Here is a 27001-nt window from a genome sequence, read left to right on the forward strand (position 1 = left end):
TCTCCTTGCAGTCCAAGGGACTTTCAAGAGTCTTCTCCAACACCACAGTTCAAAAGCATCAATTCTTCTGTACTTAGCTTTCCTTATAGTCCAACTCTCACATCCATACATGACTACTGGAAAAACCATAGCTTTGACTAGACAGACCTTTGTTGGCAAAGTAATGTCTCTGCTTTTTAATATGATGTCTATGTTGATCATAGCTTTTCTGCCAAGGAACGAGTGTCTTTTAATTTCATGGCTGCAATCACCATCTTCAGTGATTTTGGAGCCCCTATCCCCAAATAAAGCTTGTCACTGTTTCCATTGTTTCCCCATCTATTTGCCATGAAGTGATGGGACCAGATGCCATGATCTTAGTTTTCTGAATGTTGAGTTTTAAGCCAGCTTTTTCACTCTCCTCTTTCACTTTCATCAAGAGACTCTTCAGTTCCTCTTCACTTTCTGCCAAACGGGTGGTGTCATCTGTATATCTGAGGTTATTGTTATTTATCCCAGAAATCTTGATTCCAGCTTGTTTAGTAAGTTTGCTAAAAACTGTTATTTAAAAACCAAACTTTAATAGCTACTGTATATCTAAATTGGAGAGACTTGGAGAAGACTCTTCAACTATACCTTTAATATTTTAGTTTCTAAATTTTCTAACAAAACCTTGTGATTTCAGTATTATTTTCTTTTTTAGTGCTTATGAAAATTAAAAAGAATTTATTATAGTATACTTGATTTATAATGTTGTAAAGAAGTTCAGGTATACAGTAAAGTAATTCAGTTATTCATATATATAAATGTTTATTTTTTAAACATTCTCTTCTATTATAGGTTATTATTACAAGATGTTGAGTATATCTCCCTGTGCTACACAGTAGGTCCATTTTGGTTATCTAGTTTATATATAGTAATGTGTGTATTTTAATGCCAAACTCAAATTATTATACTAAGAAAGCCAGAGAAAGACAAATTTGTGGAATCTAAAAAAAAAAAAAAAGGATACAAATGAACTTATTTACAAAAGAGAAACAGACTCATAGATGTAGAAAATGAACGAGATTACCAAGTGGGGGAAGAGGGATAAATTAGAGATAAATTCAGTGCATTATTCTTAAGACTATGTATATGTGCTCAGTCATGTCTGAATCTGTGACTGTAGCCCGACAGACTCCTTTGTCCATGGAATTTTCCAAGCAAGAATACTGGAGTGGGTGGCCATTTCCTACTCCAGGCAATCTTCCCGACCCAGGGATTGAACCCACATCCTCTGCATTGGCAAGCAGATTCTTTACCACTGTGCGAAATCTACCATATTATACGTGCAGATGTTTGGAATGGGAATGGAATACAGCGATTTAAAGGAAAGAGTCTGACTTCCACAAAGTACCAAGGATAAAGTTAATTTCAGCAGAACTAGGTCCATAAAGTCAATATGACCAAGAAAATATACATTCTATAAACTGGCAATAGTCTTGGCCTTCCCACAAAAAAAGAAAAAAAAATTCAATTTAAGTAAACTTCCAAAGGAAAGAATGACCTTGAATAAATCAATTCTTTTCTAAAGCTGTGTAGTAAACACTGTGATGCTGCTGCAGTTTTTAGCCAGATTTCACAGAATTCCTGAGCAAAGTGCTCATTATTCAGTGAGGGCACAAGAAGTAATTTTGAAATTTCTTCCTGTTTTGATCTCTAAGGAAATGCTATAAAGTATTTGCTGTGAAGATGTTAAATCATGTGTAAAGGAAACAAATTTTAAAAATTATAAAAAAATTAAATTCCTCTTTTCATTTTTGCATTTCTAAGATTCATCTGTAAGTATTTAAACTTCATTTTAAATTTTGAAATATATTTTACTTTACTTTAAATGTCTTAGCTACATTGTTACTACTAGGGTATTTTTGGAAGTCTGCATTTTAATGTGCGTTAAGGTTGAATCTTATGTTTTAAAAAGGTGATGAAATTTACCCACCAATCTTGTGATAATTAACTCAGTAAGACCTCATTATCTTTATTCTATAAACTCCCAAATACACATGGTTTGACTTGTTAGTTAATAAGTACCAACACTTTTACGATTTCATATCTTGCCACAGAAACATCTGCAAAAAATTCAATGACTTTAACAATTCCTTTCTAAACAGCAATACAAACTGAAGTTTACTTTGACAAATACATCTTGTATATTATAGAAAATGTCATATTTAGTTTTATTTTTCATTTTGTAAAACTTCTCATCATTATAAATTAACAAATGTATATTTTTGTTTCCAATTAACATCTTTGCCAATTTCCCTTTTCTTTCATTAGAATTTTTATTCTTCTAATCCTCCAAACTAGTTATCTTTATTTTCTGATTTGAGTTTTGTTCTCATGTCCTACCATAAAGTGCTTTTATAATTCAATTTTAGGAGAAAGTTTCCTGAAGGATCAAAATATATCTTAGTATCTGATAAAGAGATCATGTGATTCAGTTTATTTCTTCCCAGTTGGCATTAACCTTTACTATTAGAAAGTCATGGAGTTTACAGTGCCATACATACTGTATGTCACATTTTATTTTTTAATATTAAATAGCACGTTGGAAAATATGCTGCTAGAGACTGAATTGTGTCTCTCTCTCTCATCCCCAAATTCATGTATTGAGCCTGAACCCCACAGTGTAACTATATTTTGGATGTAGGAGGCAATTATGGTTAAATGAAGTCCTAAGTGTGGGGCCCTACCCCAATATTATTGGTGGCCTTCTAAGAAGAGGAATAGAGAGATCTTTTTCTTTCTGCTGTGTTCTTACACAGCAAGAAGCTGGCATTTGTCAGCCATGAAAAGTGTCTTCACCTGAATTCTCCAGCTATCCCAATCTCAAACTCCAGCCTCCAAAACTGTGAGAAGATTATGGTATTTGGTTGCAGCAGCCTGAGATGACTGACATAATACTTATACTATAGAGTCCCACAAAGCTTTATTATAGCTCTACAATGGAGTTATTGGACATTAGCCCAGGTAATAATAAAGTGACACTTTGTTTTATATTTTGCTACTATTTTTCATGTATAATCTACTTAAGGTAGCCCAGTGGTGGCTGGAATAATGGACAAGGGAAGATTCATAAACTTGTGTCCTATAAAGTGATAATATCAAATGTCATAAAACCACATCCTTGAATCTACCAACACTGTTACCAGCAATATGTGGAACCATTATCATATTACGCTTAGGTCATTTCAGTGTCCTTCCAAGAGATCACCTTGCTCACTGTCTTTACCAGATATAGTCATCTTAAATTACACTTTAAAAAATATTTAATCCTGTTCAAAAATCATCAAGGCTGAAGATTCTTCACTGTCTATGAAGTAAATTTTAATCTGAGACCCTAGCACTCATGATCCTCTGTAATCTGGGCTCAATTTAAGTTTCCTACATATAATATTAATAAATGCTCAGTAAATACTTGTCTAATAAATTTTCCATCCTCAACAGGTTCTCACTCTCCCCTGAACTTGTATTGTCATTCCTGCTTTTATGACCTTGGCTCATCCTGTAATCAACTGCCTACCCAAAATACCTGTCATAATCCTACCCATCTTAAAAGAACAAATACAAAATACATTTACTACGATCCATTTTCCAATTCCAAACCATAGGAATATTCTCTTCCTATAACTCCTCTGCCTTTTTGACCTAAATTTTTAATTCTAGCATAGTACATATTCTGTATGTAAGCATATAACCCTAGCATTAAAAAAATATATTATTGCCTCATCTAGATTGTAAACTTCTGTAGGACTTTAATTCTTAGTACCTCAGTTCAGTTCAGTTCAGTCGCTCAGATGTGTCTGACGCTTAGTGACCCCATGGACTGCAGCACACTAGGCCTCCCCTTCCATCACCAACTCCTGGAGTTTACTCAAATTCATATTGAGTCGGTGATGCCATCCAACCATCTCATCCTCTGTTGTCCCCTTCTCCTCCTGCCCTCAATCTTTCCCAGCATCAGGGTCTTTTCCAATGAGTCAGCTCTTTGCATCAGGTGGCCAAAGTATTGCAGTTTCAGCATCAGTCCTTCCAATGAATATTCAGGAGTGATTTCCTTTAGGATGGACTGGTTGGATCTCCTTTCGGTCCAAGGGACTTTCAAGAGTCTTCTCCAACACCACAGTTCAAAAGCATCAATTCTTCAGCACTCAGCTTTCTTTGTAGTCCAACTCTCACATCCATACATGACTACTGGAAAAACCATAGCTTTGACTAGACAGAACTTTGTTGGCAAAGTAATGTCTCTGCTTTTTAATATGCTGTCTAGGTTGGTCATAACTTTTCTTCCAAGCAAGCAAGCATTTTTTAATTTCATGGCTATAGTCACCATCTGCAGTGATTTTGGAGCCTAAGAAAATAAAAGTCTGTCACTGTTTCCACTGTTTCCCCATCTATTTGCCATGAAGTGATGGGACCAGATGCCATTATTTTAGTTTTCTGAATGTTGAGTTTTAAGCCAGCTTTTTCACTCTCCTCTTTCACTTTCATCAAGAGACTCTTTAGTTCTTCTTCACTTTCTGCCAAACGGGTGGTGTCATCTGTATATCTGAGGTTATTGTTATTTCTCCCAGAAATCTTGATTTCAGCTTGTGCTTCCTCCAGCCCAGCGTTTCTCATGATGTATTCTGCATATAAGTTAAATAAGCAGGGTGACAATATACATACTCCTTTCCCTATTTGGAACCAGTCTGTTGTTTCATGTCCAGTTCTAACTGTTGCTTCCTGACATGCATATAGATTTCTCAAGAGGCAGATCAGGTGGTCTGGTATTCCCATCTCTTGAACAATTTTCCAGAGTTTGTTGTGATCCACACAGTCAAAGGCTTTTGCATAGTCAATAAAGCAGAAATAGATGTTTCTCTGGAACTCTCTTACCTTTTTGATGATCCAACGGATGTTGACAATTTGATCTCTGGTTTCTCTGCCTTTTCTAAATCCAGCTTGAGCATCTAGAAGTTCACAGTTCACGTACTGTTGAAGCCTGGAGAATTTTAAGCATCGCTTTACTAGCATGTGAGATGAGAAGAATTGTGCAGCAGTTTGAGTGTTCTTTGGCATTGCCTTTCTTTGGGATTGGAATAAAAACTGATCTTTTCCAGTCCTGTGGCCATTGCTAAGTTTTCCAAATTTGCTGGCATATTGAGTGCAGCACTTTCACCGCATCATCTTAGTACCTAGAATTCTTCATTAATCTTTCCCTGGAAACTCAGCCTGAAATAAGCTGTCTACTTTGACTAGTTCTTATTTTCTATAGACTTCATTTATCCCTAGATTATATCCAATATGTTATTTGCTATTTGCCATATATTATTATTATTACTATAGCCTTCATAGGTTCTTGCTCAGTGAAATAGAATTTAAGTTCCTTGAAGTCACAGGCTTTTATTCTTACAGTGTCTAGAACTGCAGTATGTAAAAATTTGTATATAAAGAGACACAAAGGGCAAAGGACCAGAAGTCAGAAGACCTGGGTTCTAGTCCATGGTTTAGTTAACTAACCATCCATGTTGGGCAGTCTTTTAATAAACCTTTCTGGGTTATTTTTAGAGTAAGATTGTTGTGGGAGATTGTTAAGATATTTTATAGATTTATTTTCTGATATTTGGGCCACAGTTTGCCTCTTTCTATGATGTCCAAATTGAGACACAAAGAGAAGCATCTACCTCTGAAAAGAGGATAGGAACAAAGGAGAACTCTGACATTTGGAAGCTGTCAGTGGGATATCTGAATTGAGTCACGGTTATATAAAGGTTTGAATTCTTTCAGAGCGTATTTTTGGTTTTACTTTGCTGCTTTCCAGGTGTTGATTACTCAACTACCTGGGCAAGCCTAGTATATTAATTAGGGTTCTCCAGAGAACAGAGCCAATAGGATTATATCTATATCTATAGAAAGGGAGAAAGAGATAGAGACTGATTGATTTTAAGTAACTGGCTCCTGTGATTGCACAAGCTTGGCAAGTTTAAAATTTTTAGGTCCTTTATTGCACAAGCTTGGCAAGTTTAAAATTTTTAGGTCCTTTTAGGCTGGAGACCCAGGGTAGAATTACAGGTTGGATCCAACGGCACTCTGCTGCCAGATTCCTTCTAAGGGAAGGTAAACTTTCAACTGATGGGATTGAAGCCCACCCTCATTATGGAGCTGTTGTTGCTAAGTCCTGTCCAACTCTTTGCAACCCCATGAACTGCAGCAGTCCAGGCTACCCTGTCCTTCTTTGTTTCCCAGAGTCTGCTCAAATTCATGTTCTTTGAGTCAGAGGGCAATTATGGAGGGCAATTTGCTTTACTAAAAAATCACCAATTTAAATGTTAATTTCATCCAGAAAACACCTTCGTAGTACATCTAGAATAATACTTGACCTCGCCAAATTGACACATTAAACTAACCATCACACATGGATCCTGTCATTGAAGAAAATAAAGAATAATTCAGATGACTTCCACTTATTTCATTCCATGGACAGTTTATCAGTCCTCTCTTTCGTGATCTGAGAGAGAACATAAATCTAGTGCTTTCCCTTTTGTCATTCTCATCAGACTTAGTGTTCTTACTTAGAAAAAGCAGTTATGCTACAGTCATGTATCTCAAGTTAGAGAATCTATTTACATATTCTAATCCTGCCACTTCCCTGGTGGCTCAGTAGTAAAGAATCTGCTTGCAATGCAGGAGATGCAGGTTCAATCCATGGGTCAGGGAGATCCCTTGGAGAAGGAAATGGCAACCTACTCCAGTATTCTTGCCTGGAAAATCCTATGGATAGAGGAGCCTGGTAAGCTGCAGTCCATGGGGTCTCAAACAGTCGGACATGACAACGACTAAACAGCAAGAATCACCATGACCTGCCACTTGCTCACTATAAATTTTAAAAGGTCACTTACTCTAGTTGACTCTCCATTTCTTTGAAATGAAAATCAAAAGGATAAGGCAGGTTATGAGGATCACATGAAACTATATGGGAAATGGTTTTCATATGGTCTTCATATTAACTATAACCATTGTGTATTAAATAAATACTCTCTGCCCACCTTGAGTCAAAGGTTAACTTGTGTTACCCCAGAGTCAGTTAGTCACTGGCTGTGGGCTGCCTCCCTAATGGTGAGACCATAGCCTCTCAGGGGAAGAAAGTACCCATGGGTTATCAGCCAACATAATTAACAAGTGGGGCTGGGTATACCTTCCGGTATAAAGGGAATCTAAGAACAGGGCAACAATAACCTTTAGTACAAAGGGCCAGTGGTGTTCATGAAAAGAACAGAAGCACTGCAAAGGTGTTCAGGGCTTTCTGACTCCTCAAGTCAGACTTACTAACATCTATATAGTCTTTTACATAATTCAAATGCTCTGAAAACTGCTTCTCCTTAATCTATAAAAATTAAATTCCTATGAATACTAATATCTTGTTATATGGAATTTCTCTTTCTTATATAAGTTTTATTATGTTTTGAAAACAGAACCAGAAGAGATTCTTATTTCTGTTTTGTTGATTATCTGTCGGCTGCTAAGAAACATAAATGTGAATCAGATCAGATCAGTTGCTCAGTCGTGTCCGACTCTTTGCGACCCCATGAATCGCAGCACGCCAGGCCTCCCTGTCCATCACCAACTCCCGGAGCTCACTGAGACTCACGTCCATCGAGTCAGTGATGCCATCCAGCCATCTCATCCTCTGTCGGAATAGGCTTAAGCAATTCTGTTTCTTGGAAACAGCAAGCAAACAATTGTTGGATTTATACGATAAAATTAGGTCAACAATATACTCAACTTATACTTTTGAAATGCATTCTAAGGAAAAAGTAAGTAAACAGAATAATGTACTTTCATTGTAAAACTGTAAAAAGCAACTTTTCTAGAAAGATAGGTCTGCACAAGTGGGCATTTGTATAAATAGTTAAAGGCAGATAATTCTAATAACAAGTGTATCCACTTGTTAATGAAAATTAGAGCTTTAGTTTTTTACTTTTACCTGTTAATTCTTAAGGCAAAACCAAGTGATCAATTATATTAATAATTAGCATGTTTTTATAGGGTGAATTCGTAAATAGTTGTTTCTATTAAAAGGCAGCTGCGGAAACTAGAGGATCTAATAATTGTTTTAAGAAACAGAGCCATAAAGCTTTTAAAATCGTAAAGGAGTGCCAAGGTATTCATTTAGGTGATTTAAAAATTTTCCTTCTTTGTTCTTAGTATAAATATTCTGACATCATCATCATCATTATATAACATTTATTTGTAATACTTTACAACACTTAAAGGAAACTGCTTTAAAAGTTGTGAGAAGCTGCTATGATTAATAATAAAGCAAGGGGGAAAGGACTCAATATTTTTATTTTTCTTCTGTTTTTCTTCCTTTAGGTGGGAAAAGGAGCATCTAAAAATACTTTGCTTTCCTGGCAACAAAGGGCAAAACTGGATAAAGCTGAAATTCACAAAGTCTCAAAATGTTCTGGGTATTGGTTCCTATTTGAATTTTTAGAGTTACCTCATAACTTAAAAGACACTAGAAAAAAATGTTGTTGTCGTCTCTACTCTGAATTTAAATTGTCTCCATTTTCTTAGGATTAGGTTTGGCTACACTCAGAAAATCATGTAAACAAATACCTTCATAATCTAGAGGTGAAGAGAACTTGCATAAAACCTCAAGTGCACATTTCATAAAGCAAATATATTGATGGACTTGACAAAATTAAAGTTAAGGATTTCTATTCAAATGACAGGCATCATAGACAAAGATATCCAATATTTGACAACCTAGAAAAATATTTTTGAACTAATCAAAATTAGCAAGAGCTTAAAATCTAAAATATACTAAGAAACTTACAAATCCGTAACAAAAAGATGAGAATCACAACATAAAATAGGGATGCATGTGTGCATGCTCAGTGAATAAGTCATGTCCAACTCTTTGTGAGCTCATGCACTGTAACCTACCAGGCTCCTCTGTCCATGGGCTTTCCCAGGCAAGAATACTGGACTGGGTTGCCATTTCCCATTCCAGAGGATCTTCCTGACCAGGACTTGAACCCTTGTCTCCTGCATTGACGTGTGGATTCCTTACCACTGAGCCACCAGGGAAACCTCATAAAACAGTGATTAAATTAGACAATTCCTTGAAAATCAAATATGAATTACAAATATATGAATACAAATTATTCATATATTTATATAATTGTATAATATTCATATATTTGTAAGACAAATATTTGTGTTACAAATATATGAATACAATTACAAATATATGAATTACAAGTATATGAAGAGATTCCCAATTCTTGATTCTCAGTAGACTGGCAAAAATTAGACCTAAGCCAGTATTAAATAGACACAGGAAGATGGGTACTCTTTAAACAGTGCTGGTGGCAGGATACACTGGGTACAGACATTGCAAAGAACAATCTGGGCATACTTACTGGAAATGAAGGTGATCCAGCAATCCACTATTCCAGGGATGCATCCCAGAGGAACTTGATCCCAGGTTCATAAGGGGACAGTCACAAAGATGTTCATTGTAACTGCAAGTTAGAGGAAGCTGGGTGCCTATCACTGCTGGAAGGAATAAATAAAATGTGGTATATGTATTTGGTAAAATACATTTCAGCACTTGGAAGCAATAAACTAGTGTTTTATATAGTAGCATAGGCGAATCTCTAAATGAATGTTTATTTAGAACCAATTACTTTTATAAGTTGGACCTCAACTTAATAGTCCATTGAATATATTGTCCTCTATTGCTCTGTATTATGTCTTGCTCAGGCTTCCTCTACTAGATGTTATCTTCCTGGAAACCAAAGAGACTTCTTCGGAGCTCCCTGTTGTGCCTAGAACAGTGTTACACATGTAGGAGTATCTCAATATGAATTTGAATTAATAGATTTTAATTTCAGATTTGGAATGATGGTGGCCGGAGATGGAGAGATGTGATCATAATTGAAGGTTTAAAAAAATTCATTCTTTTGCAGCTAGGAATTAGTTTTGAAAGTGGAGGAGAGCAGAGAATCCTGAAAGAAATGGAGTTCTTTATAGAACTAGAGGAGAAAGAAGTAGAATAATCACTTTCACACTGTGAATGGAGTAACCCTCCAATCAATGAAGGCAATAAAGTCTGCCTTAGGATCTTCTTTTCTCCTTTTCTTAATGTTTTCTTATTCAGTACTGTAACTATGTCCCTGAACACATAAAACTTTTTGTTTTACTTCAGTCTAAAAATAAAACTAAATAAACTAATAAGAGCTAACTCAGAATATGGTTCTTTAATCTAGTCATTTCTCCCCAGATTTAAGAAAAAATATGTCCCTTTTGTTTTTGATGAAAATTATCATTTTCGTTATGGTTGCTAAATGTATAAATAAATTTTTATTTATTAAATTGTGGTGGGTCAGTGGGTATATAAATTGAGATTCAGAATCTCATTCAGCTGTATTCTGAAAAGGATTTGAATGAGTGCCAAAGGATATCTCTGAAAGGGGAATTGATCTTTGTGTAAGATCCAACAGGAAGTTGGAGCTTTGAAACAAGAAGATATATGTAGCTTGCTCAGCTCTTTGGAAGGTGCAGATGAGATGTGGATGGACTCCGGGGAATGGTGGTTGAAGGGAAAGTAATGTGAAGTGGAAAGAATCAGGGATATGATGTAATCAGACAAGGGTGCAGTATCTATTTCAGCTACTTAGTAGTTTTGTAATCTGGATAGAGTCAGTAAACATCTCTGAACCTTTGTTTTCTTTTTTTTATGATAGGGATATGGGAAGACCTTTAATTCACACTCCTCTATGAATGTTATCATTAGCTTAAAAGATCACTGGCAAGATAAAAAAAATTATGAATGATAAAAGATTTGGAACATAGAGGAGAGACTGAGCTTTGTTCATTTTAATGACTGGCTCGAAATGAAAAGGGCCTGAAGCACAGTAGGTACTCAACAAATATTTGTTAAATGAATATGTCACAGAAAAATGGAGTAGATCAAGAAAAAGAAAAGCCAGAAGAGTGCATTAAGACCAAAGAGAATTTTGGGCCAGGCACGTAGGAGGCAGAGGAAGGAAAGGCAGATAAGAAATTGTCTTCTTCACCCAGGGGTCAAAACCAGGGAAAGCTGAAGAAGCCAGGGTAGATAAGAGTGTTGAGAGAACATTACTCCTAAAGATTGGCAGGCACATTTTAGAGAGTTAAGATTCACAGTAGCTATACCTACACAAATACACCTTGAATAACCAATCTGAATTATCTGAATTTACATTTAAGTAATTAGAAAGCAAGATGAGGAGGAGGTGAGGAGTCATGAAATCATCCATTACAGGTGGAATCAGACAGACTAGAATTTAAATCCAAGTTAATGTAGCTCAGCTGGTAAAGAATCTGCCTGCAATGCAGGAGAATCTGGTTCTATTTCTGGGTCGGGAGGATCTGGTGGAGAAGGTAATGGCTACCCATTCCAGTATTTTGGTCTGGAGAATTCCATGGGGTCATAAAGAGTCAGACACGACGGAGCAACTTTCACTTTCACCATTCACTAAGAGCATAAATATTAGCAAAAATTTCATCTCTGAGACTTCTAGAAATTCAAGAATTCTAAAAGATGAAAATTATATCTACTTTGTAGAGTTGTTTTGAAGATTAGATAAGTGTCTATATGAAAAGGACCTAAAACATGCCTCATATAATTTTTCAAAATCATTACTATTACCATTATTATTGTTTTTACTGTAGCAGATGTTGTTACTGTATTGTTGTTACTGTAGCAGTTATACCCAATAGGGTGTGTATCAGCCAATTCCATTTGTGACTTGACTTCAGTTCAAGAACTTGTGATTTGTAAAGTAAGTAAGTTTTTTCTCTATTTTGGGGCTTTTTCCAATGGTGGTTTTTCCTTTTTAGTGCTCGTTTAAAGCACTCCCATCCCCCACCCCTCCCGATTCTAACTTTAGTCTTAGCAGCACCAAAGGACCTTTCCCCACTCACTCCCCGGTGACTAAATGGCAGGCAAGGCTGTGAGCTGGCCAATTAGGCCTAGGATCTCAAATCTCAGAGGAATCAAAGAACCAGAGCAGAACTAGGGGGAGGGGAGGAGTTGAGACAGGCATGTCTCAAGAGTCCATATCAGAGATAGACTGCACCACATTCACACATACTAAAATCACCTTCCCCAAAAGAGATGGTGTAGTCCTCAGGTGCTTGTTCGTGTCTGCGTGCTAAGTTGCTTCAGTTGTGTCCAACTCTTTGCCACCTGTATTGCTGATCCTGTTCCTGCACTGGTTGTCTCTCTGTTCACACTGTTTGCACTGTTTGCTGAACCCAGGGTAGGCAAGGGGCCAGCTGAGGCTGGAAGGAGACTCGAGGAGCCATGGAACTGCAGACAGGTTTATTCTCGCCTGTCTGGCACGGTAGCCATATCACAGTCTCTCTCCTGGCTGACTCAGCAGCCATAGCAACAGCCACAACATAACCATAATGAAGCCATAACAGAGTCATAACATAACCTCATGTAACATAACCATGACGTTTCTCCAATGTAGCCCCAGTGCAGCAGCAACCAGGGCTTTCATGTTGAAGCTTGCACAGGCCCACCACACAAAGTAGCCCAAAATGAGTACCTCCTGAAGCAAACGTGCAGTGCTATATGTGATTTCGGCTGTTACATAATCATGCAAAACCATTGTTTATAGAACATGGGTGAGAAGGCCCTGAGAACATGGGGCGAGAGAGCCTAACTGGCACCATCCTGTTAATTTCCCACACCACCCTATGGACTGTAGCCTGCCAGGCTCCTCTGTCCATGGGATTCTCCAGGCATGAATACTGGAGTGGGTTGCTGTGCCCTGCTCCAAGAGATCTTCCAGACCCAGGGATCGAATCAGAGTCTCTTATGTCTCCTGCTTGGCAGTTGGGTTCTTTACCACTAGCACCACCTGGGAAGCCCCATGTACTCAGATTACTCCATTATAAGGCATTCTTGGATGGAGAATAGAACTTTTGCTTCATAAAGGCTTCTGGTTTGTAAGTTACATACTTTTATAAGCAGACAAACTTTAGATATGATGTCAACATTTTGCAACTGAACGGAGTAATAGGAGAAGGAGAAGGCAATGGCACCCCACTCCAGTACTCTTGCCTGGAAAATCCCATGGACGGAGAAGCCTGGTAGCCTCCAGTCCATGGGGTCGCTAAGAGTCAGACACGACTGAGCGACTTCACTTTCATGCATTGGAGAAGGAAATGGCAACCTACTCCAGTGTTCTTGCCTGGAGAATCCCAGGGACGGAGGAGCCTGGTGGGCTGCCGTCTATGGGGCCGCACAGAGTCAGATACGACTGAAGCGACTCAGCAGCAGCATGTAAGATTTGTTACGGAAATTACATTAATACTGACAAATTGCCAAGACGTATACTAGAGTTAGCCAATGAGATGGCTTATTACCGCTAAATCAAATTTTCAAAGACATTTAGTTCTGGGGAAATGTGTTAGATTGTTAAGCAGAGGTTTTAGCTAGTTTTGCAGTTACCTTCATCCCAAGAGGTTTTGACAGAAACAGGCTTCCATCTGTCATATATAGATTAGTTTCGCCCCTAAACTCCCTGATCAAACCTAGTTTTATGTACCTCCTCAGTTGGGGCGCCGACCGACTACTTTAGTTCCAAGTCTGGGGCCCGGGAAGGCCAAAAGTAGCCGAAGAGGAAGGCAGCTCTGGGTTTCACTTTAATTTTCCGCCCAAGCTTTTCTGCTGAGGAAATTGTTTCTGAGGGCCGAGAGAAATCTCAGTTCTACAATTCCAGATAGAAAGTACGATTTCTGTAGAAAAACGGTCCGAAGACTCACATATCCGTGTGTGCAGAGAAAAGTTTAGGAAATACACTCCGGTGAAATGTGACTACACAGCGGGGAATGGAGAGGGTGCTGCTCAAGAGTGTGTAAGACGCGGGGTTTGTTTGCGTGTTTGCTTCAAGTCCTCAGAGAGGGATAGATGGCAATTCAGAATTGCACTTGATTGAGGGACTGCTGATGGGAACCCTGAGGTGCTGAGATATTCTAAACAAAAGGCTAAGACGTGAGAAAAACAAGGCGAGAGTCGAACAAAGGCCGCCGTACGGCGGCAAGATACAACCGAAAGCGGTGCAGACTCACCGGAGAAGCGCTACTGAAGCGCGGACGTGGGCTGCCTCCGCGCAACGGCGGCAGGAGGCGGGCCACCTCGAGGCCCCGCCCCTTCGTGAGGCCCCGCCCCTTCGTATCTCCCCGCCCCTCCCGCGCCGGACCAATGGGAGCTCGGAATATTAGCAGGTGGGAGGCGCGGCCGGGTTGCTACAGCCGGAGCTGGGCGGCGGCGGCGGTGGCGGGTGCAGCTCAAGGAGTCTGGTGGATCTCGAAGCGTTGGCGCAATGGAGGGACTGGAAGGTGAGGAGAAGAAAGGATGTGGGCGGGGCGCCTGGGGGTCGGGTGGCGGGGGAAGGGTCTACCCTGGACCTCCGTACCGGGGAGGCAAGGGCAGATTCCATAGCGGTGGACCCCGCCGCTCCTTCGGAGGCTGGGATGATTGGGCTCTCTGCAGCCCCAGACACTGTCGAGCTGATGATCCTTAGGCTGCCCCTCCTCAAACGGTTTATACCTGATGCGCTCCCCCGCCCTACCCCACGAGCCTGATCTGCCTCTGGTAAACGCCTGCAAATCCCTTCCTACCATTTTCTGGTCTGCCTCACTACCTGAGTGTCCTATTGGTAATAACAGCCTCTGACCAAATTTTATTTTCCTTGCAAAGTGGACTCTCCATTCATGTCTGCCGCCTCCCTACCGCCAGCCTTTGCTGGAGCCCCGGGGTGTGTCTCCAGCCTTGAACTGCTGATACTTTCCTTGGCCACTTTCCTTGGTTTCCCTAGGTAACCGTTTTTCCATTTCTGCAGCATCTTTTATGGGAAGGGTGCCGAGAGCATCTCCCGAGGAAGTGTCACTGGCCAGTTTTAGAGCCAGGACAATAGGTTAACAGAAGGGTTTAAGGGTTTATTCAAGAGAACTCTGTAAGGAAAAGCCAACATTGATTCTTTATCTTTGGGTTTATCTTTGTGCTGTAGCAGGACGCCAGATTTTGCTTTGTTCCCAATTCTTTTCACTTGTCTGTTCTCTTTACCTGTGTTATCCTGGTGTAATACAGCATTCGCTTAAAGACAACAAAGAAAAAAAAGAAAACAGCATTAGCAACAGCGGTTTCAAGATTCCTTTTCAAATTGTGCTTAATCCTTCTGAAGAAGAATAACCCTAACACAACGGAGGGATACTGTTGCAATGATTTTGCTTTTTTTCCTCCTCTTAATTTACATAGATTCAGGTGGAATTAATAAACAGAGGCATTGAGCTCTGTGTATTGTTGTATGCTGGAGAGTAAATTATTTTAAGTTGTGTTATGAAAAGAAAAGTAATAACTGATAACTTTCTGCAGTGACCTAGTCTCACCAAAAAGCAAATACAGTAATGAATATGATATTATTTCATGCTCTTGCTCCTAGGTGATGCTCTCATACTAACCACCTTGAGGATCATAGATAATCGAGACCTGTGATGATTTTCTATTTGTGTGCAGCTGCAGTGTACTATAACAAATGAAGTTCTTGTTCTTTGCTAATTTATTTTAGGCAGATCACTCAAAAGTTTCCATGAAGTAGGAATTGTAATGATATTCCTTACTCAGGTGTTTTTGTTTAGAGAACTCCTGGAGACAGCTTATTTTTTTTTTTAATGAATTTTCAAACATATGGTATTTTAGCATAGGATCATGGGTCCTGCATTTCTCATGAAGTTATTTTAATACACATACAGTGCTTTAGAATGGTTTTTCTGAAGCTTTATTTTTCTATTATTTTATTTAGCATTTGTAATTGAGGCAAAGATCTTCATCTGACTTTTCATTTGTTTATGCTAAGCATCTAAAACAATGTCTGACACAAAGTAGGTGTTCATTAAATATTTGTTAGATAAATGACTTTGTCCATGAGAGGCCCTGGGGATGCAGGAAAAAATAAAAAGTCAAAGCGCTCTTCTCACTGAGCCTACATTTTAGTGATTCTTATGTTTTAGCAGTGCTGATATTACTTTTGAAATCTTACCACGAATGCTTTTAAAATACAATGAAAACCTATTATGATACTCAATTACATGGGTGAAGAAAAACATGAATTCTGCTGTAATATGTTATGTTATCATGGGTGTTTGTTTTAGGAGTCCAGCTTGTGATGTTTCATGTTAAACAGTACTTCTTTACTCATTTAATTTTTTTTAACAAAATTAAGTTGCTGTCATTAACAATGTTGTGTGTTAATTATAATGAATTAGGTTACAATGTATGAAATTATTCTTTTTCTAGGGCAAAACAGTTGAATATTGGTAATTTCAAATGGTAATAAAAATTTTTATTTTAATAAAATAAAAGCTCTCAGAGACTTTTCTTGAAGTTAGTGCCTTTCTTTTTCTCCTCCTCCTTTTAAAAATTTAGCCCTTGTTGAGTCATACTTTATAAAGAAGAACTTTGAGTCTTAATGAGGAATTCATTAATTCATTCCTCTGTGACTTTGTTTAATAAACAGTGATACATTGGTACAGTGAAAGATAGAGTTTTTCCCTATTGGAAATTAAAATCTAGCATATCAAAGGTGTCTAATGAACCTCATATTGCAGTATTCAGTAGAAAATCTTTGAGAATTTGCTTAATACATACCATGTGTGCTTGTGTGGTTAGTTACTCAGACATGTCTGACTCTTTGCGACCCCATGGACCGTAACCTGCCAGGCTCTGTCTAAGAAGTTCTTCAGGCAAGAGTACTGGAGTGGATTGCCATTGCCTTCTCCAGGGGATCTTCCCCACCCAGGGATCAAACCCCAGTCTCCTGCATTGCAGAAGGATTCTTTACCATAGTAATTGAGCAAATACACTATTGCTTGGCATTAAATTAAAAGGAATTAAACCCATGTTTTTAATTGAAGCCAGTTAGAAGACTAAACTTGATTGTAAAATCAGAAAACATATGGACTCCTGAAAAATTTTATTGAAGATTATCATATTCTTGGGGCTTCCCTGGTAACTCAGCTAGTAAAGAATCTGCCTGCAATGCAGAAGACCCCAGTCCGATCCCTGAGTTGGGAAGATCCCCTGGAGAAGGTATAGGCTACCCACTCCAGTATTCTTGGTCTTCCCGGGTGGTTCAGATGGTAGAGAATCCAGGTGCAGTGAAGGAGACCTGGGTTTGATCCCTGGGTTGGGAAGATCCCATGGGGAAGGGAACAGCTACTCACTCCAGTATTATGCTTGGAGAATTACATAGACAGAGGAGCCTGGCAGGCTACAGTCCATGGGGTCTCAAGAGTCTGACACAACTTAGCGACTAAACCACCACCATGCACTATAGGTATGTCTAAAGGAAATAAAAGTAGTTCTAGACCTGGAAAAGTTCAATCTCTTTTAAGCTTTTCATCTGTAAAATGGAGAGAGGACAAACCCTAAGCAGGTTTTATCCGTATGTATTGTCATTCCTTTCATAATATGTTGATAAGTCATTATTAACAATTGTGACAGATCTTCCTGCCTAGTCCTCTTTTGGACTGCTAAAATTAGTAGGCCTTAGGGTATTGCCCTCTAAAACTTGATTAAAGTTTGATTGCTCTTTTCTAATGTAGCTCTTGATGTAGTTGAAGAAAGCCACGCTGTCCCTTTAGGGGTTTTTGTTCGTTTTCCCCTAATCTAAGCACTGGTTTAACTGATAATTAATTCATCATCTTTACTAATTTATCTCGATTCATTTTTTTTTGGGGGGTACTGACTTTGATGCCGTATTATTTTAATAGCCAATGTATTGGACAGATGTGTGCTTGGATCCTTACTTTGTTTCTTTTTAGCTTTGGAGCTAATACACTCCAATCTACCTGAACTATATTAAGTATTAAATGATGTAACATATATTAAGCATTTGGCAAACTGCCTAGTACATAGGAGACCCCCTTTAGTGTTTGTTTATTGGATGGATAAAAATCCCAGGAAGTGTGCTAGAACCTTAAGAGTAGTTCAGTGTAGGTAAAACATAGCAGACTTGGAAGGGGTTGTGGGCAATCTCACTAGATAATTGTGGCAGCAGAATAGACTGGAGAAGGGAGAGGCTGGAAATGTGTATATGTGATAAAGATTTGAACTAAGGCAAAAGCAGCAGAAATTAAAAAGGGGAGATAGGTAGAGAAATTTCGGTGATGGAGAGATGAAATAGAACTGCTGGATGTGGGAGGGAAGAGGAATCAAGGATAAAGCAGTTTTGTAGCTTGGACTAAAACGTAATACTATCTTTAACCAAGAGAAGGACAAGTTTGGAAGATGAGGTAATGATTTTGGCTTTAGAAATGTTGTATTTGTATAGTACTCGGGGCATATCTGGTGGAAAAGTTTTATAGCTGCCTGTAAATATCTATCTGGAGTTTTTAGTAGTCATTAGCTTATTAGTGACAGAAAATAGGTATGTTTGCTCAGCGAAGCTATATTTAACAAGATGAAGAAAAAAACTTGGGGGGAACTGATGCTTTAAGGTTGAGCAGGAAAGGAAACTAGAGTAGGGGGCAGTCTTTAAAAAGGCTTAAAAATTGTCAAGAAAGGGAAGAGGGGAGAATGAATATTTACTGAGTATGCTGGAAAAAGCCTGTAGCACTTGGTATTCTTAGAGACCTAGGTACTAACCAGTTGCAACCCTGCTGGCTTATGAAATCCGAAACACTTGGACTTAGGAGAAAGAAATATCACTGATGCTAAGAGAGAAAGGGCTTTAAAGGTAGAAGGGATTGGTCAGCAGAGTCTCATGATATAGGAAGGTCAAGTAAGGTGAGGATTCAAGAGGCATTTCAGTTTGACAATTAACAGATTAATGGTAATCAGTTGCTTCTGTCTCTTAAGGTCTTTGTCTCCTTATTGAAGAAACTACCTGATCGTATCTGCTTCCCAGACACACACATAATATTATGACTGTCTTCTCTCTCTTTACTCTGTTCTGTTTTTCTGTCGTTGCACTGTGCTTTTCACTAAAAAACATTTTATAAACAGTGTTAGTAGCTCAGTCGTATCTGACTCTTTTCGACCTCATGGACTGTAGCCTGCCAGGCTCCTCTGTTCTTGGGATTCTCCAGGCAAGAATACTGGAGTGGGTAGCCATTCCCTTCTCCAGGGGATCTTCCTGACCCAAGAATGGAACCTGTGTCTCCCACATTGCAGGTGATTCTTTACCATCTGAACCAAGCCCGTATAAACAGGTAAATATATAAAATGTCAGGTAGTGAAAAAAAGTGATTCCCCCCCCCCCCCAAAGAGTAGAAGCTTGGTAAGATCAGGGTCTTTGATTCATCTTGTTTGCCTAATTTCATCCCTCTTTTCATCCTGTTTTCATATTTCATCCTGTTTTCATCCATTTCATACTGAATTTCATTTGGTTTGCCTAATTGCTAGAACAGTTCCTGTCTCATGGTAGGTGCTCAATAAGTACTTGTTGAATCAACATATGTGTCTATTTTAATACAGTGTTTAGTCCTGATAAAGCTTGCCTGTATTTCAGATTGGGAGTGAATGAAAGGTAGAGAGGAGTTAGTAAATGTAAGCCAGTGTTTCAAAAAATATGCTACTCAGGATATTGGTCCTAAATAACTTCTAGGCACAGAAAGGATTTCTGTTGGGGAAATAACGCATACTAAATCTCTTCTCTCTCAAGACTAAGTTCTACTCTAAGAAAACCTATTTGTTTAGCATTTTCCAAACATTTAACCATAAGCAAAGGATTTGAGGGTGATTGGTAGAAGTAGTGGAAATGACTAGTCAAGTGCAGAATGGATAGGAATGGAAGTACCGCTAGGAATGGCTTATCAAGAAAATGCAAGTCACTCTGAGATCAAGAAAGTGACCAAGAAGTAGATTGTAGAAGCCTGTCGTTAGAGCTCTTGTGTATTTTAAGAGTCCAGAGGTGGAGCTTTCTAAGTTGTTTTAGCAGTGGTTGTTTTTCCTGGAGAGCAGGTCACTAAAGTGAAGGAAGGGTGAAGACTGTGTGCTGAGTAGGTTAAGGGTGACTGTGAAATATTGAAATCTAGGATGAGCTGAAAGACGAATAGCTTACGAGATATTAGAGATCATTGACCTGGAAGTAATTCAATTTTAAAAAAGGGTTGTAGGGGGAAAGTAGGAAAACAGCTGCCATGTGCTTCAAAAGAGAGGTTTATTGAGATCTTTTTTTTCTAACATTTATATTGGAGTATTGCTGATTAACAGTGTTATGATAGTTTCAAGTGGATAGCAAACAGCCTCAACCATACAGCTTTTGCCACTCAGGAGAGAGTAGTAGAGTTTGCCTCATGCCCTGGAGAGTAGTATTTTTTATTTTATTGCTTGTGAAGCATTTTTATGTATAACATCTCAGTTGATCCTCTTGAATTTTAAGGTAGATTGAGCAGATACTATCTTCATTTAACAGATATTAAACTTGAGGCTACCTATGTGACTACTCATACATTTTCTTATAGTTCATTTAGTGAAAACTTTTCCAACAAGGAGAGAGACATGTTCTTTGCTCAAGGTCCTCGCAGATTCTCAATTCTGTGTATAGACAAGTGGAAGTCACTTCCTCGACATCTTGCAGTTGGTCAGTCGGTTTAATCATTCTTATTTATGACCAACTTTCTTTTTTAAATATAACATCAGTAAGGGAGGTGTCTTATTATCCATATACTTTTAAGGTAGATTTTATTAAATATGCTTTATTTATTATGGTGTATTAGAGTTAGAAGGGGTGCTCCTAGGTCATTTAATCTAATATCCTTATTTTATATAAGAGGAATTGTGAACCTTAGAGAGGTTTACTATCTTGCCCAGCAAGTCATAGTTCTAAGTGACAGAGCTGAGACTTGACTTAGATAATATGAGACAGAGTCCAGTGCTTTTTCTGTTGTAAAGAATATTAGAACATTGCCATTAGGACAAATTGTGGCTTCGTGTTCTTGCTCCAGTGTTCTTGCCTGGAGAATCCCAGGGACAGGGGAGCTTGGTGGGCTGCCATCTATGGGGTCACACAGAGTCAGACACGACTGAAGTGACTTAGCAGTAGCAGCAGCAGCAGTGGCTTCACGACTAAAGCCTAAGCTGCTTATCATGACCTGTTGTAGACATTCTTTCCAGGGGATGTTGATGCCAACACATGTGACATACTTTGTGGATTATAGGGCTATGCTGTATAAGAGAAAACTAAATTTATATATCTATTTATTTTGAATAACGTAATGACTTTTAATTTTTTCTTGTTTTTGGAAATAATTTAAAATGTTTTCTCTGTAATGGTATTTCCTCTTTTTTATGCCTTTGGTGATAATAATTTTCTTTGAACGTGTTTGATGACTTGTAGGAATTAATCCCAGGAGTTGATTTTATGGTAGTATTCTTGTTGCTGTTATATTAAGTTTTAAGCTTTTGTATTAAAAAAAGAAAAAATGGAAGAGGATTTGGTTCTTAGATACAGAACCAGAGAAGTAAAGCGTGTAGACTGTTGGCTTTATCAAGCAGTGATTGTATGTCTCTACCCTTGTGTCACTATTGCTTGGTACATGCTTGGCAAGTAGTAGGGACTCAAGTAGGCACTCACATTATTTCCACGTGTTAACTGATTTTTCTTAACAGTTAATTTTCAAAAGATTTTGTTTTGTTATCTATTTAACAAGGAAATACTAAAATATACTTTGAAGCAAGTAACATGTGGTACTATTCAGCATTTTATATTGATACCTTTTTAAATCACTGTTTGGAATTTGAAGGAAGACATGAAAACTATAAATAGGCAAGTAGTATGTGGTATCACTTTGACAGTCATTATGAAGACATTCTGATCTTCATGTATCTAATGGATTCAGCTGCCAGCAACTGCCTCAGCTTTCTGGATAATTAATGGAATTAAGTGATCCAGATAAATGAAGTTGCTTTGATATCCCTAAATAACCTAGTCTTTGGTATTGGAAAGGACAGATCAGGCAAAGCTTAGCTATGCTTTTGTACTGTTCACAGCTTAACTGCCACCATCCAGGCATTGACTTCCACCTGAAATGACAAATAGTTACTCTCTGCCACTGAAATAGGGCAGAGGGACACCTGGAGTATGCAAGAACAAAGCATTCTTCTGTTACTGTTTGATTGTGTTCCCACCAATGTCTGTTTTGATTCTCCTGATAAGTTTTCTGTGGACTCAATAAATGCCTTGCAACAACATATATATGAAGTCAATAACTGTAATTTTATCATGAGTTTGTCACTTCTAAAAGATAGTAGTTTTCTGATAAAAGTTTTAACCATCAGTAAAATCAGTTCAGTCTCTCAGTCATGCCTGACTCTTTGCAACCCCATGGACTGCAGCACACCAGGCTTCCCTGTCCATCACCAGCTCTTGGAGTTTGCTCAGACTCATGTCGTCCATCGACTTGGTGATGCCATCCAACTGTCTTATCCCCTGCCGTCCCCTTCTTCTCCCGCCTTCAAGTCTTTCCCAGCATCAGGGTTTTTTACCAGTGAGTCAGTTATTTGCATCAGGTGGCTAGAGTATTGGCGTTTCAGCTTCAGCATCAGTCCTTCCAATGAATATTCAGGACTGATTTCCTTTATGATTGACTGGTTTGATTTCCTTGCTGTCCAAGGGAATCTCCAAGAGTCTTCTCCAACACTACAGTTCAAAAGCATCAGTTCTTCAGCGCTCAGCTTTCTTTATGGTCCAACTTTCACATCCATACCTGACTACTGGAAAAACCATAGCTTTGACTAGATGGATCTTTGTTGGCAAAGTAATGTCTCTGCTTTTTAATATGCTGTCTAGGTTGGCCATAGCTTTTCTTCCAAGGAGCAAGCATCTTTTAATTTCATGGCTATAGTCACCATCTGCAGTGTTTTGGAGCCCCCCAAAATAAAGTCTATCAGTGTTTCCATTGTTTGCCCATCTGTTTGCCATGAAATGATGGAACCAGATGCCATGATCTTAGTTTTTTGAATGTTGAGTTTTAACCCAGCTTTTTCACTCTCCTCTTTCACTTTCATCAAGAGGCTCTTTAGTTCCTCTTTGCTTTCTGCCATAAGGGTGGTGTCATCTGTGTATTTGAGGTTATTGATATTTCTCCTGGCAATCTTGATTCCAGCTTGTGCTTCATCCAGCCCGGTGTTTCGCATGATGTAAATACGAAACATATAAGTTTAGCGTAGACTGTAGACTGCATGTAAGTTAAATAAGCATGGTGACAATATACAGCCTTGATGTATTCCTTTCCCAATGTATTCAGCAGAAAATATGATAAGGATACTATGTCATCTTAATGAAAATTACAGGTATAGAAGTAAATTTAGGTGTGGTATTTGGCTAGAAAATAAAATGACAAATTGACTTAGTTTTGTAGATTCCAAAGAATGCAGTGAGTGTGTATGTGTGTCTATGATGAAATTTGTAGTGTGAAAGTTCATGAAAGATGCATTAGGGTAACTTGATTTTGTGAAAATTGCAGAAACTTCTTTATTTAATGAATTGTGTCAGATTCATTAATGTCAGATTATCTCAATCTGCTGGTCCAGTGAATCTTAATATTATGTGTATGAAAAAATCAACAATTCACATAATGCATAGTAACTAGGTGATCTTTTCCTTAAAGCATAATACTTCTGTGGTTGGTAGGGACAACATTCTTTTTATTCGAGACTCCCTAATCATTAGGAAGCCACCTCACTAATCTTCACTATTATTTCTTCCTATTTTTTTTTTTTTTAGTTTAAAACCATTATATTGTGGAAAACTAGACATAACATAAAATTTACAGTTTTAACCGTTTTTAAGTGTACAACTGAGTTGTATTAAGTACATTCACATTGCTGTGCAGCCATCATCACTATCCATCCCCAGAATGGCTTCATCATCCAAATTGTAGCATCTGTTTTCATCTTATTTTCCTTCCAGTTTTGTTTATGTAATTGACATAGAGCACTTGTATAAGGGATACAGGATAATGATTTGACTTACATACATCATAAAATGATTACCACAGTAAATTTAGTGAACATCTCTCGTCTTACATAGATACAAAATAAAAGGAAAAGAACAAGTTTTTTTTTTCTTCTGGTGAGAAACTCCCAGGATCCAATCTCTTAAATTTGGTATACAATATAGAACTGTTAATTATCTTTATCATATTATCCATTACATCCCTAGTACTTACTTATGACTGGAGATTTATACTTTCTGATGACCTTCATCCAGCTTCCCATCTTCCTTCGTCCTCAGTTCTGGTAACCATGCATCTGATCTCTTTTTCTATGAGTTTCTTTGGGAAGTATAAAGTACTGGGAAGTATAAAGACTATAAAACTATTTCTGTTCCTGGTGCAAGAGTATAGTGATTTGATGCTTCTCTACATTTCAAAATGATCACCATGGTAAGTTTAGTTACCGTCTGTCATCATGCAAGATATTACAGTATTACCGACCGTATCTCCCATGCTGTACATTTCATACCTGTGACTGATTTATTTTGTAACTTAGAGTTTGTATGCTTTAATTTCTCTCACCTATTTCCCGCCCCACCTCACCACCCCCCACCCCCGAAACCATCTATTTGTTTTTTGTGTCTATGACTATGTTTGTTTTGTAAGTTTGTTCATTTGTTTTGTTTTTTAGATTCCGCATCTAAGTGAAAGTATACAGAATTTGTCTTTGTCTTATTTTACTTAGCATAGTACCCTCTAGGCTCATCCATTTTGTCACAGGTGACAAGATTTCAGTATGAACACTGATTCAGTCTTGGGATATTATATTTGTCCATATATTCTAAGTTGTCCATTTTATTGGCATTTAACTGTTCATGGTAATCTCTCTCTCTCTTTTTTTTTTTTTCATTAGGAGAGAATTTTATTTTAAAAGTGTCATCTTAAACTGCAAGGATGTCCGTTAAACATCACAATTAAACATGCCAAAGAAGAAGCCATGTTGTCAAAATGCCCACTTAACCCACCCAAACATCTCAAACCCACCCTTTGCTGACCTTCTATAACCCCATTTTTTTAAGTTTTTTTTTCTTTTTTTAAACAAGAGAAAGTAGACAGATACATGTTGGTAAATGCTAACTGTCCATATTCACATAGAGACACAGTGTAATCTCTGAGCCCAATATACAGAGAAAGGAGGAAAAAAGCTAGAATTCTATGCACTACTACACAGGGGCCTAGCACCCTCCAGCTTCCAGCAGAGCTAAGGGAGCAGAAGGTTTTTCTTTTTTTCCCACAGAGCATGGTGGTATTGATTCCATAGTTTTTGTTGAGACAGTGTTAGGTATAACGTCTCCACTTCCATTTCTATTTTTTTTTTAATTTGAGCCCTCTTTTTTTCTTGATGAGACTTGCTGAAGTTTTATCAATTTTTTTTTATCTTTTAAAAGAACCAGCTTGTATTTTAATTGATTTTTTAAATCATTTTTAGTCTCTTATTTAGTTCTATTTTCTTTATGATTTCTTTTCAGCTAATTTTTGAGTTTTGTTTTTCTTTCTCTAGTTCCTTTAGGTGTAAGATTATGTTGTTTATTTGAAATTTTTCCTATTTCCTGAGATAAGTTTGTATTGCTATAAACTTCCCTCTTAGAACTGCTTTTGCTGCAAGTATAAATTTTGGATCATTGTGTTTTTTGTTTTCATTTGTCTCCAGATATTTTTTTACTTTGGGATTTTTTCAGTGACCCATTAGTTGTTTAGTTATATATATTTGTGGTGTTTTGGGACAGTTTTTTCCATTGTAGTTGATTCCTGGTCTCAGCATGAAGTTTCTTGATATGATTTCAGTCTTCTTAAATTCATGGAGACTTGGTTTGTGGTCTACCACAAAACAACCACTTGTTACGTGGTTTGTGAATGTTTATGCGCACTTGAAAAGTATATTCTGATGCTTTTGGATATAATATTCTATATATGTTAAGACCATTTGGTTTAAGGCCAGTGTTTCCTTATGAATTTTCTCTGAATGATACGTTCATTGATGTAGGTTAGTTTTTGTTAAAGTCCCCTAGTGTTATTTGTGTTATTGTCCATTTCTTTTTTGCTTGTTTGTTTGTTAATATTTACTTTATGCATTTAGGTGTATCTGTTGAGTGCATATATATTTACAATTGTTATAGCTTCTTGGATTGATCTCTTTGTTAGATAATGTCCTACTTGGTCTTTTGTTACAGACAGTAGTTTAAAGTATGTTTTGTCTGATATAAGTCTACTGCTTAGGTTTTTTTAATAAATTTCTGTATGTGTGGAATACCTTTGTCCATCCCTTCACTTTCAGTCTATGTTTTCCTTTAGATCTTGATTGAGTCTCTTAAGCAGCATATATAATGTCTTGTTTTTGTTTCCATTGAGCTACTCTGTGTCTTTTGATTATAGCACTCTATGTCTATGTACATTTAAAGTAATTGTTGATAGGTATGTATTCATTGACATTTTTGAAATTGTTTTCAGGTTTATTTTGTAGTTTTGTTTGTTAGTCTTGTTTTCTTCTTTGGATCTCTTTCCTTGTGATTTGATAACTTGAGTATTATGTTTAGATTCCTGTCAGTTTTTTGTGTTTTTGTCTGTTATAGATTTTTCAGTTTGTGGTTTCAATAGCAATCTGTCTATGGCTATTTTAAGTTGATGTGATGTCCTCTTTAGTTTGAATGTATTTTAACAATCCTGTGTTTTTATTCCCCTTCTATGTTAAATGTTTTTGACATCATATTCTAGATAATTTGATTTTTATATTTCTCAACTACTTATTCTGTCTATGGAAGAGATTACTAATTCTGTCTTTTAATCTTTCTACTTGCTTTATTAGTGGTTGGTCTGCCACCTTTACAGTGTATTTGCTTTTACCAGTGAGATTTTTCCTTCCCTAACTTTAATATTTTTAGGTGAGGCTTTTTGTTTTTTGGTTAGAGAAGTCCATTTTCATTTCTTGTGGAGCTAG

The 27001-nt window shown here is 37.7% G+C and overlaps 1 protein-coding gene and 1 long non-coding RNA gene across 4 annotated transcripts in view; one reads left to right on the forward strand and one right to left on the reverse strand.

Annotated features, from left to right (window-relative positions):
- LOC133260561 (uncharacterized) overlaps nt 1-14222 on the reverse strand; it is a 55944-nt gene extending 41722 nt beyond the window's left edge. Inside the window, exons 1-2 of the long non-coding RNA XR_009740861.1 lie at nt 14137-14222; nt 9429-9564 (exon numbers count right to left, since the gene is read on the reverse strand). This is a non-coding gene — a long non-coding RNA (uncharacterized LOC133260561). The remainder of the gene's footprint in view (nt 1-9428; nt 9565-14136) is intronic.
- A 7-nt stretch (nt 14223-14229) lies between these two features.
- The window catches only part of ZC2HC1A (zinc finger C2HC-type containing 1A), a 65644-nt gene continuing 52872 nt past the window's right edge, over nt 14230-27001 (forward strand). For all 3 annotated transcript variants that reach the window (XM_061439049.1, XM_061439051.1, XM_061439050.1), the window contains exon 1: nt 14230-14406. In XM_061439049.1, the coding sequence (XP_061295033.1) occupies nt 14391-14406 (16 nt within the window). In that variant the 5' untranslated portion in view covers nt 14230-14390. The remainder of the gene's footprint in view (nt 14407-27001) is intronic.

Source organism: Bos javanicus, chromosome 14 (assembly GCF_032452875.1).
Source record: "Bos javanicus breed banteng chromosome 14, ARS-OSU_banteng_1.0, whole genome shotgun sequence".
Taxonomy (NCBI): Eukaryota; Metazoa; Chordata; class Mammalia; order Artiodactyla; family Bovidae; genus Bos; species Bos javanicus.